The sequence below is a fragment of the Ambystoma mexicanum genome, chromosome 12, assembly GCF_040938575.1.
Source record: "Ambystoma mexicanum isolate Mex_15411 chromosome 12, UKY_AmexF1_1, whole genome shotgun sequence".
NCBI classification, from domain to species: domain Eukaryota; kingdom Metazoa; phylum Chordata; class Amphibia; order Caudata; family Ambystomatidae; genus Ambystoma; species Ambystoma mexicanum.
The window spans coordinates 421,801,920-421,820,712 of record NC_090936.1 but is presented as its reverse complement, the minus strand read 5'-3'; the positions used below and the strand labels follow the sequence as shown (position 1 = coordinate 421,820,712).

The 18,793-nt window shown below is 41.8% G+C and overlaps 1 protein-coding gene across 3 annotated transcripts in view; it reads right to left on the bottom strand.

The window, feature by feature from the left end:
- The window catches only part of DDX11 (DEAD/H-box helicase 11), a 1,292,375-nt gene that overhangs the window by 99,985 nt on the left and 1,173,597 nt on the right, over nucleotides 1–18,793 (bottom strand). For all 3 annotated transcript variants that reach the window (XM_069628571.1, XM_069628573.1, XM_069628572.1), the window contains one exon: nucleotides 15,080–15,164. In XM_069628571.1, the coding sequence (XP_069484672.1) occupies nucleotides 15,080–15,164 (85 nt within the window). The remainder of the gene's footprint in view (nucleotides 1–15,079; nucleotides 15,165–18,793) is intronic.

Genomic DNA, 18,793 nt, shown 5'->3' with positions numbered 1-18,793 from the left:
GTTTGCACTGGTAGCAGAAATGTTTCTGGAGAAAAGCTGCACTACAAATAGATTCTCATAGACAAGGAATGTGTGGGCAGAAAGACTATTAGAAATAGACATTCAAAACATTGCAGACAATTCCACTGCAGTTGCAAGGTATGTCACATCCAACCTCACCAATGCTGAGAAAACTGAGCTAAGAGATCTCTAGGATGATATTTGATCTGAAAAAACCCTTTCTCAAAAACTGTACTGCTCTGGTATGAAAATACTCTCAAACAGAGAATGGAGATTGTGCAAAGGTTTAGACTGTTTAACGGGCACAGCCTTGTATGGAAAATCTGAAAATATTCTCCGGCTACATCTTTGTCTAGCTTCATCTAGAAAAAAAAGAATACTTAAATCAAACACAAAATTGAATATCTAAGAAAATCGCTACAGCCAAAACATTCTAAAAACAAATCACATTGACACATAATATCCAAATAGAAGTCCTTCTTTTGGAAAGCATGCGTTTAATATGAAATAGCACAATTCAACACATACAAAAAAAGTCACACCAAATGAAAGCTGCCAGATACGCAGTCTTAAATTGTGAATGAATCATAGTAAGAAGTTCAAAACCTATTCGAATAAAACACGAAAAGCGATCACATATGCAGGACACAAAGAATTGTATTACACAGTTCTACTGCGGTTATTCAAGCCCTGGAGAAAGGAATAATTACTAGGTGACCATGATGCATTTCAAGCTGCTTTTGAAGCAACTGAAAGCAGCCTAACAAATGACAAATGTAAACAATACAAACAATTTTAGAAGATGAGTGTTATTATGAAGAAAAGATAGAAAGAAAGTGGTAAAGAAACTCCTGAAGGTTAGTCAACCATCTCTTGGAGGTAGCTAAGAAGCATTCATAGACCCACTTATTCAAAATGAAGCAGAAATAGCAATCGCCAAATTAGAGCACACCATGGTACAATCTAAGCAATCTGAAAAAGATGTTTCAGTGCTAATACTACAGTTAAATGATGAACAACTCAGCATTTACCTGGAAGTCAGTGAAGAAACCAAACATTGATTTCACTATGATAACAAAATATGCAATTGTAATAATGACAACCCTCTGCTCTTGTATATCAGTGGTGAAGCAGGTTCTGGCAAAACCTTTGCAATTAAAACAATAGATACATTTTTGCAAGAAAGAAAGACAATCTTTCAGCTGTGTTAGAGCCCTCACAGGTCTAGCTGCTTACAACATAGGAGGTGTAACCTTATATTGACAATGTTCCTCCCAGTTGAGCATCAGAGCAAGCTAGAGTCTCACAAATAGTCTGCATAGGCTGTATTGGAAGTAGGCAGACTTCTAGGACAAATTAAAGTTATCCTTATAGATGAGGAAAGCATGGTTTCTTAACTTAATGCTAAACCTTTGTTCACCTCAGAATGCAAGAAGTCCTTAAGACTGGCTATGAAGAACTGTTTGGAGAAAAGCATATTGTATATGGTGATTTCATACAGTTAACACCTGTCAAAGGCCCAATGTATATTCAAAACTTTAGGTCACAAGGAATGTCGTACCAAACCCGGGAGCAATGAGAATGTTAATCTTTGGCATCACTTTTGCTACAGAGAACTTCTACAAAATATGCATCAGTCAGCAGACCCCAACATATTGTATTGTAGTTGACATTTATATAGCGCCTTTTACCATTATTATAGTCTCAATGTGCTAGTGATGGGAACGCCCTCAGTGACCGAAGTCTAAAATGTGGCAAATCATGCAATATGTTTAGAATGTGTTTCTGCATTTGCCCATGATGGGGCTTACGAGGACTGGTCAGGCATGTGATTAGGTGCTGAGAGAGGTCAAGAGAAAGCGTGAGTGCAAGAGACTTGTTTTGTGTCCAGCTGGCCCAAATTTGTCATAGGTCTTCGCTGCATACTGATGACAGAGGTGCTGAGGCGTAATCTGGTGTTAGTAGGTGGAACAACTATGTGAGAAGTAAGGCCGTATTTGCCATAGTCGTTGCTGTATTCTGATGTGTGCGTGTGTCCACCGGAGTGCTACGTTTATACATACCTAGAAACTCAGATGGAGATTTTCTGTAGATGCACATGTTCGATCAGATAGTGTCATCCTCTGCGACAATTGGTTAGCGACACAGGCTAGCCTTCACAAAATACCAACAGAGGAGCATGGGCTATACTTTAAATCTCTTCCAGGTGGAGAGCATGGCAAATCTTCACAAATAGTGTGCATACGCTAAGCCTTCACAATTGTTACAAGTACCATGAATGACCAGCCCATACAGATCGTCCAGGCACGATACCCGGCCACCTCTCACGTCCTCCCAGTGCGATTCAGGGCAACTGCCCTAGTTCGTTCAGGTGCAATATATGAGAAACCCCCCACCTGCACCATGGCCAGTTTAGGATCCTGAAGTGCAACGGAAGGGTTACCAGCATGGATCTTGAGCGCAAAGGGCAGGCCAACATTATGATGCGCAGCACAAATGCAGATCAATCCAATGCAACACACGTGTCACCTCTGAACCGTCCAACTAACACCGTTCTTCCAAGTCCTCCGGGGCAAACAAGATCATGGTTGCTCGAAATCTCTTCAACCTCCTGAGAACCCAAGGAATGACGGGAATCAGGGGGATGGCGTAGTGGAGAAGGAAGATCCAATCCACATGGAACGTATCACCCAGTGCGCCGTTTGCTAGGAATTCCCTCGAACAAAACTGTTTGCACTTCCTGTTGGACTCTGTGGCAAACAGATCCACTGCTAGGGTACCCAAAGAGCGAAGACCTCGAGGACTTCCTGACACACTTCCCACTCATGTGAGACCATGCTCTACCCGCTCAGAGCATCCGTCAAGGTGTTCTCTGCCCTCACCAGATGAACTGCTGGGACCGAGATTTGGTTCTCTTGCAACCAGAACCACAGCTGAATTGCCTCTGTGCAGAGTGGACGGGGGTGCACACTGCCCTACTTGTCAATTGCCTCTGGGCAGAGTGGACTGGAGTGCACACTGCCCTGCTTGTTGAGGTAGTGCATGGCCACCATGTTGTCAGTCAGGATGAAGACATGCTTCCCTCTGAGAGACGCGGGCAAAAGCCCTCATGGATAACCTGATGGCCCACAACGCCAGCTGTTGATATGCCACCTGGCTTCTGATGGAGACCAGAAGCCGCTCACCTGCAAAACCTCATGGTGGGCGCCCCAGCCCTTCAGGGACGCATTCCGTGACCACTCCGGCCTGGGGCCAAGGAGGCCAGAAGGGTTCCCTGGCCAATAGATTGCTGCGCATGTTCCACCAGCTGAGTTCGCGGACTACCTGGCTGAACACTGAAAGGCGACGCATGAGTGCTCCCAGATACTGAGACCACTTGTCCCTCAGGAGCCACTGGTTGAATCTCATATGCAGCCTGGCCTCTGGCACTAGAAAAATACTGTGAGACCCAAGAGGTGGAAGGAAACCGCTGGAAGGATGGCGTGGTTCTGAAACAAATGCACCATCTGTGGTATGTTGCTGACTCTCTCCTCAGGAGGAAAAGCCTTCCCTGTCCGGGTGTCTAGGACTGCTCTGAAGAACTGGAGCTGCTGAACTGGTATTGATTGGGACTTCTTCAAGTTGAGGGAGAAGCCCAGCCTGAGTAGTAGTAGTATACAGGTGTTTTCCAGATGAGACCAAACTTGCCCCGCCGACTTCCATCGGATCCGCCAGTCGTACAGGTATGGAAATACATGGACACCGGATCTCCCGAAGTGAGCCGTAACTACTGCCATGAACTTGGTGAAGACCCTTGGCGCAGAGGTCAACCCAAAAGGAAACACTTTCAACTGATAGTGCTTGTGCCCTATGAGGAACCATAAGAACTTCCTGTGCTTTTGGTGTATCGGCACATGGAAATAAGCGTCCTGTAGGTCTATTGACACTAGCCAGTCTTGAAGTTATATAGCGTGGAGAATCTCACTCAACATCACCATCCTCAACTTGTCTTTCCTCAAGAACTTGTTCAAGGCCCTGAGGTAAAGGATGGGACGGAAACCTCCTCCCTACTTGGGCACCAGAAAAAACTGGTAATACAAACCAGACCCTCTCTGATCAGGAGGTACCTCATCCATGACACCCTTCAACAACAGGGCTCTGGGTTCTACCTGGAGCTCCTGTCGTGGTTGGATTGGGGGAGGCAGAGGTCTGTCTGGAGTTTGCATGTCTTTCACCGAAATGTATATCTCGAATGCATGTTTCACCACATTTTTTCACCTAAAACTGATTTACTGAATGTACATTCGTAAGTGTTTATATACCAAAACTCATTCACCGAAAAGATTACTGATTCGATAATACATTGAGAGGTCTGAGAAAAGGACCCTATCTGAGTCAAATCTTTGAACATGTAAATACAGTTGAAAACGAACATTCTACGTAATTGAAGGACTGTGATTTGATTATAGGGAGTGCGGAAGCAGAGCCAATTACGAGAGGAAAAAAACAGACAAACACAGGTTAGTGAGAACCATTGATAATACTACGACACAAACGTTATTTACATCAGTACAATACTGATAATATGAAATTACAAGGTTTGAAAACTTATACCAGAAAGTAAAACATGTTTCTCCATCATTTTAGAGTGCTCACTATGAATGATCCAGTGGAGTTTATACTTTCAAAGAAGCGGAAAAAACAACGAGTTGTTAAAGGCTACACTTTTAACAAAGAAGGGCAAAATAACAAAAAAATATATTGGAAGTGTCCAGAATACTACAACAACAAGTGCAAGGGAAGGGCAGTTACACATGGAGAAAATCTGATACATGAAGTGGAACACAATTACCTTCCAGATAGCACAAAAATATTAATTAAAAGATAGGTTTCTGAAATTATGGCACTAGTTGAGAGAAATGTGGATGAACCTAGTGGATCAATCATTAAAAGTGTATGCTCACAACTACCATTTCATATAGCTGGCCAGATGCCACAAATGAAAGTGTTACAATGCCAAATATGTAAACACAGGCAAACAAAAACAAACTTTCCTAAAGCACCTTAAAGCTTTCACGATACAACATTGCCACCAGAAAAGCTGATAACAGAGAAAAATGAAGGCTTTTTACTGTTGAATAAGGAGAGTAACGAACAACGAATGCTAATATTTGGAACAACGAAAAATGAGGAATATTTAGATAACGCAAAACAGTGGCATGTTAAAGCCACATTCAAAGTGTGCCCAAAACCATTTTCACAATTTTACACAATACATGGAATGATAGAAGATACACTGATACAATTGATTTTTACCCTTATGCCATCCAAAACAGAGTAACAATACAAGCATATTTTTCATTTCATTCGTGAAAAAATAACACAGAATATACTAGAAATTATTGTTCGAGATTGTGAGTTTCAGCAAATAAAAACAATTGACATTTTTAAATCATGTAAAATACAAGGATGTTTTTTTCACTTTACACAGCCAGTGTGGCGGATATTACAACAAAATAGCATGCAATCACGATATGTAGATGATTTAGAGTTCCAACATAACATAAAATTGTTTGCATTAGCCTTTGTTCCTATAAATCATGTAGAAGAGTGTTATGAACATTTAACACAATCTGATTTTTTTTAAAGACAATGAGCATTCTTTTGAACCACTTTTGGATTATTTCGAAAGCACGTGGATAGGCCAATTAACGACAAGCAGATCACGTAGAAGAGCCGTTTTGATAAGACAAATTGGAATTGTTCAATGCAGCACTGAATGGAATTGCTAAAACAAACAACAAAATATAAGGTAAACACAATGGGTTGTGACAGTCTTTTAAAACAAACAATACAAGCTTATGGACCTTAATTAAACAATTAAAAATTGAACAGTCACCAAGAAATGCAGATTGCTCAGGAAAAGATACAAACACAAAGAACAAAATATTGAGACACACAAGAAAGACTAAAGGAACCCGTATTAGCATTTGAGAAACATTAGAAAATGACCTACTTGAACAGTATAACCTTCAATATAAAGTGTTAAAAAATGGACAATTGACTTACCACAGCATTCTAGAAACCACGAAACCAGTAAGAAATACACATCCATCGGAATCCACAACACAGAAAAATCCAATAACCCAGGGAAAAAAACTATTAAAAAAACAGAGAGAATCCAGGACAACCAGCAAAAGAAACCATAACAAAAATCGAAACCAAAATCCACAAAAAGAAGGAATCCAGCATGAAATCTCAAGCATGAAATCCACACACATGAAAGCGGAAATAGAGAAATCTGCAGAAAATCCATAAAAAATCCCCAAAATAGTCCTGGAGAACCAGAGAAAAATCCATGACAAATACATAGAAAAATCCACAAAAATTGGGAATCCAGCAAAATCCACACCCACGGGAGAGCAAACCCAGTAAATCCACGGAAAAATTCATTAAAAATCCCAAAAAATAGGAAAGGAAACAGATGACAAAAAACATAACAGGAACTCGGATGAAACACATCCCAATCTCCAAAGGAGGAAATCCAAAATGGGCGAAATATATGAACTTCAATAGAAATGTATGGAAAAAAAAAGATATCTGCATGACAGAATGCATGAAACAGTACGAAGTAGTTATATTATTAAACTTTAAACATTTGTTATGTTATAATATTATATTTCAAGTTTAAAACATTTTTTTAATATTAAAAATTCAATATATGATTTTTTCGATGTAAAAGTGATTCAATAAAATCTTTTCGGTGAAAAAGCACTGGAGAAAAATTATTTCATTACATAGACTGTATTCCCTGTCTGGAGGCCTCTTTAGAAAAGTCAAACAATAACCCCACCAAATCAACTACAGGGCCCATGCATCAGAAGTTATTTCATGCCACTGGGGCCCATCCAACCATCCACCAACCGGTGCATCGTGAGAGGGGAAAATCAAAGCGGCTTAGAGGGCTATGGTTCTTTCAGCATCGAGGGACGCTTAGATAACCGATGGGCATTGCAATTCCTCTGCCTTATGGCCCTCCGGCGACTTATGCCTGATAGGCATGATGCCCGAAGGCATGTTGGATGTTGACACTGTCGATGGAATGGCTGGCTTGGGGTTGGGAGCACCAAGCACTGCTTTTGCCGCCAAAGCTTGCTAGTTGGGGTTGGAGCCGCACCTACACCAGCTTGTTGCCTAAACATATCAAGCATGAAAGTCTTAAATCGTTCCCACTCTTCCCAAGTGGTCAGCCCCGCTGAGGGCTTACCTCGATCCAATGACGAGCTGGACTCGCGGCGATGGCGGTGGTGCTGCTTCTTCTTCCACGAGAAAGACAAGGAATGGCTCCTAGAGTGGGACATTTTCTTACTCTTCTTGCAATGTTGTTCTTTTCCCCCTCTCGGGAGTGGGATCCTCCGCCTCAGCCTCCGAGGACCGAACGAGAGACAGCAACAGAGATTTAGCGACCGGTTGGCCCAAAGACAGTTTCCCGGGCCTCTCACATAGGGACTTGGGTTGCATATTTGCGCATGATGCGCAGGCCTCTGTGTCGTGACCAACACCTAGGCACCACAGACACGTCGTGGGGGTTGGTTACCGACATTTTGGCCTCGCAATCGCAGCACTGCTTGGAACCAGGGACCCTGTGAGACGACATCATGTTGAGGTTTTCTGAGAAAATGTACAACTAGGTACAAAAAAACAGAGTAAACTCGAGTCGTATTCCTGATGCAGCGTGCAAGCGCGCAGAAAAAAGGAAGTGACGCATGGAGCATAGCGACGTGCTATATATATGACACCTGACGTCATATCGGAGCCGACGATCAAGAGACGGACAAGACCGACCGATGATTGACGGCCGAGTTGAGGTCCACTATGCCCCCATGTCAAAATGTTTCCAAGCAGAGGAGCTGGATGATATAAAGAGGAGCAATCTGCAGGAGAAAAGTAATCCATTCAAAGTAAAAAATATATCTGGCCCTCAAGTGGTGGACCAATTAACACAGCAAAATCAACAATGCATATGTTTAATGAAAACCCTTGCAGACTACGTCCAATGTAATGATACAATGATACACAAAGAAAGTCACCCCATTGTCCACATCATATCCATAAACAAATTAGAAGTTCATGTCATGACACTCCATATGTGTCAACAAGCCACTTCATGCCTAAATATCCTTGAGACATAACCAATACAGCTCAATTAGAACAAGTATTGACTCTCTCCCTCAACTGCAGAGTAAGTCTAAGGTGGAATCTTGCATACATCAAGGTTTAATTAATGGAACAATAGGAACCGTTGTTGGTTTACAATCATCTAAATAAAATATAATATCTGATTTGTCATGTTCAAATTTGAGAAAGAAACTAAAAGAGTTCCAGCATGTGCCCTTCTTGTTAAAGATCTGTACGTACGAAGAGAACAATTATGTCTGTCTATTGCATACATTTTAACAATTTACAAGTCAGAAGGTCTGCACTTGTAGACATTGGCAATACAGTCTTTAAAAAAAGGTATGCTTGTGGTATCACTCACAGGTCTAGGTTTACTGAATTTTCATCTAAACAAAGTAAAAGCAGACATCCCTGGCCCTCTTGGATATAACAGACTATGTATTCTGTACACTTCATACTTGGAGATGTACCCCATACCTTAAGAAAATAAAACTTTCGAAAGAGATCTAGTACAAAATGAAACTCAAGCAGAGTTCCTTATAATCCCGATGCAAAAAACAAAAGAATCACACAGACCGCCAAACCATCATATTCCATATCCTGTGATACTTTTAAATTCCATATCACCAGAGTCAATTTCTAAGCAAATGTTGCAATCAATCTGCTGCCTCAATTGTCATCAGTTGGGAACAATGTATTACTTGCATGACTACAAACATTTACGTTTACATCTCGTTCTTCACATAAATGCTGCAAACAATCCTGACACAATTTACACTGCATCAGGTTGTAATACAGGTAGTGGATCAATGCGCAGGAATTATTCTCCATATATATATATATACACAAGGGGATCCCCAAGAATTCGTCAGGGACTTAGGAGAAGTTATAGAGAGAGAACACATCCCTGTACAGATTACGTACACTTGGAAACATACATGCGGTCTGTGCAACCAGGTTTCACATGGCCATGTTCCAAATGAATGATTTATGTATATATCTCAACCAAACTGTGACAGTATAATTTTAAACAACTTCTAAATAGTGCAAATCATGGCATGTTGTGCCCATTTTGCAAATCAGACATGCTTTCAACTATGCAAATAGACAGACATGCCCAATATAGCCTAATAATACTTCTAAGACACAGACGAGATGGAACACGAAATAACTGTAAACTAACCAACTGGGCCTAGGGACAAGTGCCCCATGGTGGCAAAACATTCACTGCATTTGGCCTAAGGACGGCATACCAGTCTGGGGTGTACTGGTTGATAATGAAATCTGACCAACCCCACCCATGCGCCCTGCACAGGGGTGGCCCTGTTCTATTAGTAGAGGCTATTTTGGGAGACTCCCGATTTTGTGATTTTTCCAAAAATAGGACGTTAGGACACAAGGTTGATATACCAGTCTGGGGTGTACTGCAATGTTGAAATGTGACCAACACCACCCATTCGCCCTGCACAGGGGTGGAGTGGGGTCCGGCCCTGTGCCATCAGTATAGGCGATTTCAGGATATTGAGATTTTGCAATTGTTCAATAATAAGAAGTTATGGCACAATAAAACATACACAAGGCTATAGCAGACCCCCACGTGCATGTCAGCTACAGACCCGGGCAACATCGGGTGGTACTGCTATATACCATATAGGTTCCACAACAACTTCAGGTCACTATAATGCATTTATAAAGCACATGAGTGGTTAGTTTAAACATAGCAACAGTTCCATCGCTCAAAAACAAAGATTAGCTGTTCATCTTCAGAATGCCTGCTTAATATCCTCCAATTAAAATGTACTCATTAAATCATACCTCAAATGTATATTTTCTTTAAATTTACAGTTAGAATACACAAATGGGTATCTAACTAACATGAAGTACTCCACAAAATAAAAAATAAAAAACAACATTCTAAAGGAAAACACAACTTGTACTTACAGATGTTATTTCTTAAACAAATTACAGTAGGAATATGCCATTGTGTATCCAACAACTTTAACTACACTACCAAATACATAGCTACCATTTTCAAAAGATCTCACAAAGTAACATTTTTAACCCACCCTAGTTTATTTCCCTATGACCCAATAAACAGAAATATGTTAAATACAACAGCAATGTAATACACATAAATGTTTCACAAAACATGGCACATACAATGTGCTATCTATGAGGATAAAAAAAAGATAGAGGACCTCGTTACGCGTTTGGTGGTAGTTCGACTGAACTACTGCCAAACGGAATTACTGTTACCACCGCTTGGTCCCGTGGGTTTACCACCGTAATACAAGTCGGGGTAGGCAGAGTAAATCCCCATTTTTATGAGTCCAAAGGACTCTATGGAGTTTGCGGTGTAACTACCGCTGGAGGTAGTTCTGCCGATTTTCCGGTATTAAGGTGGAGCATTTACGTCCAGCATTTTGCTGTAGGAAAATCCTCCAGTTTAAGGCCAAACTCAGAGTTTGGCAGAGCAGGAAAAGTGTTGGTGAATCCGTTAACAACAACTTTTTTACTGCTTTGCCACTCTAGGAATGAGGCCTAGTGTTTGTTATATTTTCCACAACATATTCTACAAATAAATATCTTTTCTTTACAGACATACTGCAAAATGATGTTACCATTCCACCATTATCAATGCAAGACAAAACTGTGACTACTACTTAAAGATGTACACACACAGCAATCAAGACATCGTCAGTGTCATAAAATAGTGAACCATCAAGCAGGGACTGCACACTTGCACTAAACCCACACCAAAAAGAGACCCACAGAAAGGAGGTTCCAGCACCTGCCATGCACCTACATCCCAAGCCCACTATTCCCTGGCCCAGATCATAAACCAAAGCAAAGAAAATAGGCCCAGTGTACTTCATAGCTGCAAAGTGCTCATTTACACTTTCATCGTTCCTGCTCTGTGCTTCCTGACTCATAACCTATACCTATTAACCACCAACATATTCCCTATAGCAATACCCGCCCACGAATCATATATACAAATTGCCTTTCGAAGACAGACACAGGTTATCCTGCTTAAGCACACAGGTTCACTACATCACACTCACATGAATTCCCCCACTAATATATATTGTGAGAAACCTGAAGGTGTCTCACCGGCTAGTCCCAGGGATCAGTCATCCAGATGGCCAGGACACGGCCATCGCTTTTGGATCCAGTTCTTGGGGGTGGACCAGTGCGGGAGGATCACCTGGGTGAGGGGTCCTCGGGGAGTGAAAGTGGGACACTGGTGGGTGAGACGCAGTATCCCCTTCCCTGTAATACCTTTACCCCATCCTACCAGCCAGGATATTTAGGAACTCAAACCCCCCCTCCCCGTTTCCAGCATGAACACTTTCTCACGGACAGCTCAATGTGAGAGAAAATTGACTAACACTATAGCCATATACCCGACACGTCCCAATACAATGGTCAGACAGAGTCAGGCAATTACTGATCAGTACACACACTGATTTCCATCACACTTCATCACAAGGATAAAAGGCGGAGAACGAAAGCACACTCTGAGCGACACAAAGCAGGAGGAAGCAGCCGTTCCAAGATGGCAGTTTAATACCAGGAGAAAGACGGCAAGACCGAAGAGGGTTACAAGAAGGGAAGCACCCTTGACCTTTTCAGACAAAGACTGTTACGTTCACGAGCCTGGACGAACAAGAAACGTAAGACCTAGAATCAAAGCTGAAGAAACCTGCATGGCGCTCTCCCAAGTTGATAGTCAAGGCAGGGAGGATTGTTTTCCACTGTGATACTGTCCTTGGCTCCTACAACAAAGCAGCAGCAGTAAAGTCAGCACAGCCAGTGAGTTGGGGAGACTGATACCAGACCAGTCTGTATTGAAGCCATGGTTGCAAGTGGAACAGTGTATGTAGCTTATGTGGCAAGTGACGCAAATATGATAAAACAGCTGCGTGATTGAACTTTGAAGCCAAGATACAATACTGTAGACAGAGTGGTCCGGCTCCACGTGGGGGCTTCCAAAGTCTCCGTTAGGTATCCGACTGAGAGGTGGCAAATGTTATAAGAAAGAAAGGAACTGTAAAATCAAAGTAGTCCTGCAACGGGTCAAGCAAAACACCGGGCAAGTCTTTGATAGTAAGAATATAAAGAAAGTAAATGAAGTTGGTCAGAGCCCGGCGGAGGGAGATCAGCTAAGAACTTTGTGGTGCAAAATCTGTATTAAGAATTTACACTTGAAATTGGTCCGAACCGGACAGAGGGAGACTAATTATGTGGAAAAGGGTCTGAGTCCGGCTGAGGGGGATCCGGGGTGAACCGTGAGTCACCCAAGAAAAGAATATTGTACAAACATTGTGAAAGAGGATCGGAGCCTGTATGAGGGGGAGGGGGGTCCAAGGTAAAGAACGTTGGGTTAAAAAGGTTCCATGTAATAATGTCGGCACAAAAATCTCGCCATGCAAAAATATCACCGAAAAATGGCCGTTTTTTTTGTGGCGACATTATTGCATGGAACATGCGGGGGACACCCCTGCAACACCCAAACTTTTTTTTTGTTCTTTTTTTAAAAAATGTTTTTTTTTTGCCCCTGTCCCCATATATATGGTCACCCAAATAACAACATTTTCCCGGCGTTATTATTTACGGCGACCATATATATGGCGATATTATTACCTGATACCGTTAAAAGGATCTGAGCCCGGCTGAGGGGGATCTGGGGTGAATGGTGAATCGCCTAAGAATTTGAGTACTTGGTAAATCTGAAAGAGGAGATAACCTTTCATTTGTTTATCGCATCAGGCCCTCTGAAGAAAGAGACTTTGAAAGACAGAGACTTGCGCACAGAAGGCCACGATGCTAATGATTGAATTGTATCCTCGTGCTTAAGAGGCCAGAGATGGTGCTAAGCTCCAGTGAACCGCCTTGTCCCGTGCTGAAAACATGGGAAAAGGAGGTCAACGGCCTGAACATCCTGGCATATCATTTTGTACCCACTTCTTTCTTTTCATAACATTGTTTACCACACTATTTATATTTAGAGGTAAGGATTGGCAATTGGTTTATTAGTATAGGCCCTTTTTATTTTGACCAAATACCACTAGGACGGAGTTATTATTATTTGATGGGCGTAGCTTGCTCCCATCTGTAGATTTAGGATTAGATGGGCGTTTTTTCAACAGTTGTTTGAAGTTCAATAAACACCCTTGAACTGTGGTCACTTGTGTCTGTCTTACTGTTGATACCATGCCTTCCTTACAATATGAAGATGCTACTCATGGTGCATTACAAAACCAGCAACAGAACCCCATCTCGAGTTTCGGGCCCACCTGAAGATCACATTTTCAAATATTCATTCACAGTACATATTACATCAACAGGGACAGCAAAAAGAGTCCATGGCCTGAGGCCCTGTGCCCACTTTTCCATTGCCCTAATTAAAACAAAACCAACACCTACAATAGGATTCAGGAAAAAGCACCCAAAGCATTCTCTGCATCCACGCTCCAAGCTCACCTTTCCCGGGCCTTCATTATAACAAACCCCACAGCATAAACAAAGCCACATAAAATAAGTCCAATGCATTTCATTGCTACAAAGTGTTAATTTACACTTTCAGCTCCCCTGTTCTCTGCTTCCCCAATCACAACCTATAACCATTGACCACCAACAGGGAACAGCTAATAGTATACACATTTTATCTACAAAACAAAACTCTAATACAATTCAAATATACAAATGTCCTTTACAAGTCAGGTACTGTCTCTGCCCTGCTTAAGCAGACGGAACATCTACAGCACTGAAACTCACATAACACCCAGAGAATAAACTGGCATATGCTACTCATAGTAGATTGCGGGGACATCAGCATAACCAACCCTACCTCAAGTGTTCAGGCCAGCTAAAGATCACATCTTTTCATATGTAAGACAAGGAAATGCTTCAAAGCACATATAAGAAATATCAGTTTAGATATTTGAAATCACAAGAAGTGTGTCATGTTGCTACTTTAGTGTGTTGATTACGTGGTAACGCTTTAATGCACATAAAAGAAATAATCAATGTGCATGAATAAAATCACCAAAAGTGGTAGTTCTTTGATGTCCATGGACGTAAACCATTGCCCCTGATCATGTGGAGTCCACGAACATGGGGGCTAAAAAAAGCCTTTTAATTTGCCCTTTACCACACATATTCCACACCAACCCCATATCTCCCCAGAGTTGTTTTTGTATGTAAGAATACTGTAATGTACTATTTGTCAAGACTTTGAGCATGGTGTTGTCCATGAAGGCAAGGCTGTGAACAACACTGTACAATGTCTGCGGACGTCACACTGCTCCTTGATTGGTCCAGAGGTGTCCTCAGGCAACAAATCAGGAAGAGAGTCGACAAACCAGACCTAGATGTCACAATTCTTTTTTACCTACCGTTCGGTCATTTTAAAAATAATATGCTGGGTGGATTACCACCGAATTTGCAAAAGCACGCTTTCTGTACCAAGCTACCGCTCCCTGTGCACGTTTGGTGAAAATCCATCCAGTAGTTTGTGCTACAGGTGCAAGCGAAATTTGTTTCTGATTCAAGTCAATTTGAATTGAGAACATTTTGTGATCCCCCTATACGTGTGCCCCGCCCTTTACAAAACCGCACCAAACTTTCCAAAATGATTGTCAGGTCTATATTTTTTGGGAAAGTTTGGTGCACATTTGTCGAATAGCCACCCTGCTCAAACTACCTTTCTAATAATTAACAATGCACTACATTTTGTTTAATATTCTCCTGCTGTCCCCAAAAGTGTGTATATATATATGTATATATATTTCTATACGTTTAGTGAAATAAGATCATTTAATTAGCTTAAAAAACATCCCAACTGTTTCAAAATTGGCACTCCCTTTGTCCCTGTTTACATGCATGTCAGGCCGCTGTATTGAGTGGGTAATCATACCATAGTTTTGTCCAAATAAGACATCTTCTCCTGTAACTCAGGCGATTTTATGTTGGGATATGGCATGCCAACCATCACTATGCACCTGTGAAAAGAATATTTTCAAGCATTACCATTAGAACATAAGCAGAAGAAATCGGGTTTAGGAAAAGGAACACAATACACAATTCAACCAAAATAGGAAAATACTCATTATGAATTTTGCTAAATTGGCTTCAAGAATGAGGCAATTTAATTATCTAAAATGTTACCTAAAACTCTTATAAAAATGTATAGGAAGCATGGAAAAAGAGGATACAACTCATGTTAATCAATTATCCTATTTTGACAACCAAAATGCTTATCTTGCTCTATGGCAAAACAAACAGTATAGGGAAAGGAGGATCATCAGGAACCATTTTCTAAACTTGAGTAACAGACACCACAATGTGCTGGAGTTGAAACCGAAAGCTAAACATTCTTTTTTCTAATTCTTCTTGATTTATATTCTGCTTTCACTAGTCTTGATCATTCTTTACTCCCAAGTACTCTCTTGTTTCAGGGATTTTCTGATTCGGTTCATCAATGGTTTAAGTACTATCTCGCTCAGCTTTCTGTTTCTTATGCTGGCAAACTTTCTGACACCTTTCTCTTATTGCACATAGATCCCCTAAGGCTCTGTTTTTGGTCTAATTATTTTCCTCTCTACAATTCCCCTCTTGGTTTTAATGTTGTTTGGCCTTTCTTCCCACTTCTATGCAACGACTCTCAAATCTTTTTCTTTCCCTGATTCTTTTCATTCAAATATTTCTGCTCTTCTTTTCACAATCAAGTCTTGGATGCTTTATACATTTCTTTACTTAAATGTGCTCAAGACTGAAACTGTATACTTCCCTGCTTCATCCATCTCTCCTCCCTCTTCGATTTCTTTCCCACCCTCCACTATTCCCCTCGGTCAATCTACACGGACTCTCAAGAGTTGCCTTTGATTCATCATCTCTTTCTTTTCAAGACCATATTACTAATGTATCTCACTCCTTCAGTATCCTCTCTATAATATTCGTTAAACTTGTCCTTTTCTTTCCTTCCAGGCAACTAATCTTCTAATTTCCTCTTTGGTCCTATCACGCCTTGATTATTGCTTTGCCTTGTTAATCTGCCTTTACTACCATCTCCTGGTTTATCTTCGATTCACGTCTGCTTTTCCACTTATGATGTAGGATTTGTACCTTTATTCATGAACTGCTCATTCTTTAAGTTCTGCATTGCTTCACCTTTTATCTGTCCCCAAACCTCTATGCGTTCCATCCAACTTTTCATTTTGATTATTAGCACCTAAACATTGGACTTTCTTACCTCTAGTTATTCGGTCCTCAAACATTCTTTCTTCGTTTTGTGTTTCTCTTAAATCTTGTCTTCTTTCTTTGAATCAATGATTATTGTAAATTCTTAACCTTACTTTTGTATGAAATGTGTTTGTCCTAGAGAGATAAAACTTCAGATCTAGTCTAGGGAAACTTTGCTCCAATTGTGAGGGATGAGGAGTAAGAAAAACACCAGAAGATCGATTTTTCTACTGGGTTTATTGGTGGAGATGAAACACAGACGACCATGGGCAAGAAAACATTTTATTTGCAAATTATAGAAAGGTGGATAAAAGCAGAAAGCAACTGGATGTTTGACAACCTCCTTGCAGACATGAATGCTACCAAAAAAGCCAATTTAAAGGAAATAAGTGTAAAAGGACAAGAAAGCAAAGTCTCAAACGGAGCCACCATAAGGAATTTGAGTACCAAATATAAGGTCCCAAATGAGAATTACAAATGGTTTAGCTGGGTAGGCATTTCATGAAAATGGAGGAATACAAACCATTGGAAAGGGTAGCTAAATAGTCTCTAACTACCATTAGAGCCCCTATGGCTGGAGGCTTCCCTCGTTCCCCGCCGGGAACTCAGGTAAGACTTTTTTTGTTTGTTTCCCCTTTCCTCCAAACCACCCCACCCCACTTAGCTTCTATCCCGCAGTCTGCGCCGGGGGACAATGGAAACCTCTAGCCGTGTGGAGACTCAGAGCGGGGCCATCCCCGCTCCAAGCCTCCACACAGCTGGAGGCTTCCATCGTCCCCAGCCGGAGACCGCAGTATGTTTTTTTTTCTTTCTTCCCCACCCCACTTACCTTCTTTTTTCTTCTTTTCTCGAGAGCGGACGCGCTGGGGACAACTCGACAGCGGGCCAATACCGCCCGCGGTAATGCCCGAGGGGCTTCGTTAAGGGCCTCGCATACGGCCCCGGGGGCATTAGCAGGGGTGGTATTGGCCCGCAGTCTCGTGGCTTATTGCCACAATGTTAAGGCCTGTCTTGACCAAAAAGTAAACAATCTCAAAATGCACCACTGAAGCACAACAAGCACCCTGTCCCAGCACCAGCTCATGAACTTGCATCAGCGAAAAGTAAAGATGGACTTGGAGGACAGGCGCCTTGCAGAGCGCATCACCCAAAGGATTTTATCTCTGATAGCCCAATATTTATACAGTAACCGTTTGTAGTAATGCCAGAGGGTTCAGTATTCTGGCACAGCAGTGAAACACTCTGCTGCAAGCCTGAGTCAACAGGTACACACACTATGGTATCTTCCACACAAGCATAGAATGGTACCACATCCTCCGGGTACAGTCTGAAGCTATCAAGGTCAAGTTTTTTCCATTCTGCTTCAGCTTTACCCAAGGAAGGAATTGCAGAGGAGTAGGCGTCGGCCCTCTGAAATGTGTTCAGCTACAAAGCTGGAAAATAGCACCATAGAACAGTGTTGGAGTCTCCCAAGAGAGATCAGGGTGACGATCACTATACAATCGTCAGAGGAGTGGTGAAGCACTGCTGGGGCCAGGACTAGGGAAGCAGCGACAGAGAGCACTCTGCTTGATCGAGCTCCACTTGGTGCAGAATGGATGTGACCAAGCAGGTTGGGCAGGACAGCCCTTTCTGTGGTGGGACGAAGCCTGATTTGCATAATGTCTTCCCCTTTTGTAATGGCTTGGCAGGTGAAGAACAATGGTCTAGACGGTTACACAGAGAACTGCCAGAGGTTAAGATTATCTCTAATCCTTCCAGCCATCACCTCTTTTGTTTTGGATCAAACTCCACTGCTAGCCGGGAAGCAGCAGGAGCGTGCACCATAGTGGTGGCTGAGAGCCGCAGACCAGGGTGACAACACAGCAAGAGAAGTCTTGCAGTGGAGAGGCAGAGACCAACTGTAACAATAGACTGAATCTGTAGTCCTTATAAAAGCATATATTGCATTCAGCTGTCTCCATTTAGAGAAGGATACTTCTGGTTATTCGGGGTGAAGGAGGCAATCAGGGGGCTGTGATAACACTGTGGACGTGCCACAGAACATGCTTAAGTGTCTTAAAGTTGCCTACACTTAGGAGGAAAAGGTTTCTAGTCATAATGTCGAAAAAAAAATGTCGACAAACAAAAATGTCGAAAAAAAATGTAGAAAACAATAATCTCGACATCCTATACATATAATGTAAAAAGTCATTTTTTAGAAAAAAAAATGTCAATTAGAACTATCAACACCTCACCCAACACACCCCTGCCACCCCCCCCCGCCACCCTCTCACCCCTCATTCTCAACACATAGTAATTATATATTTATTTATTCAATAAATAAAAAGAGTATCATTTACTATGGGGGTGTCCCCCCAACCCCCCTCACCCCCTACCACCACCCCAC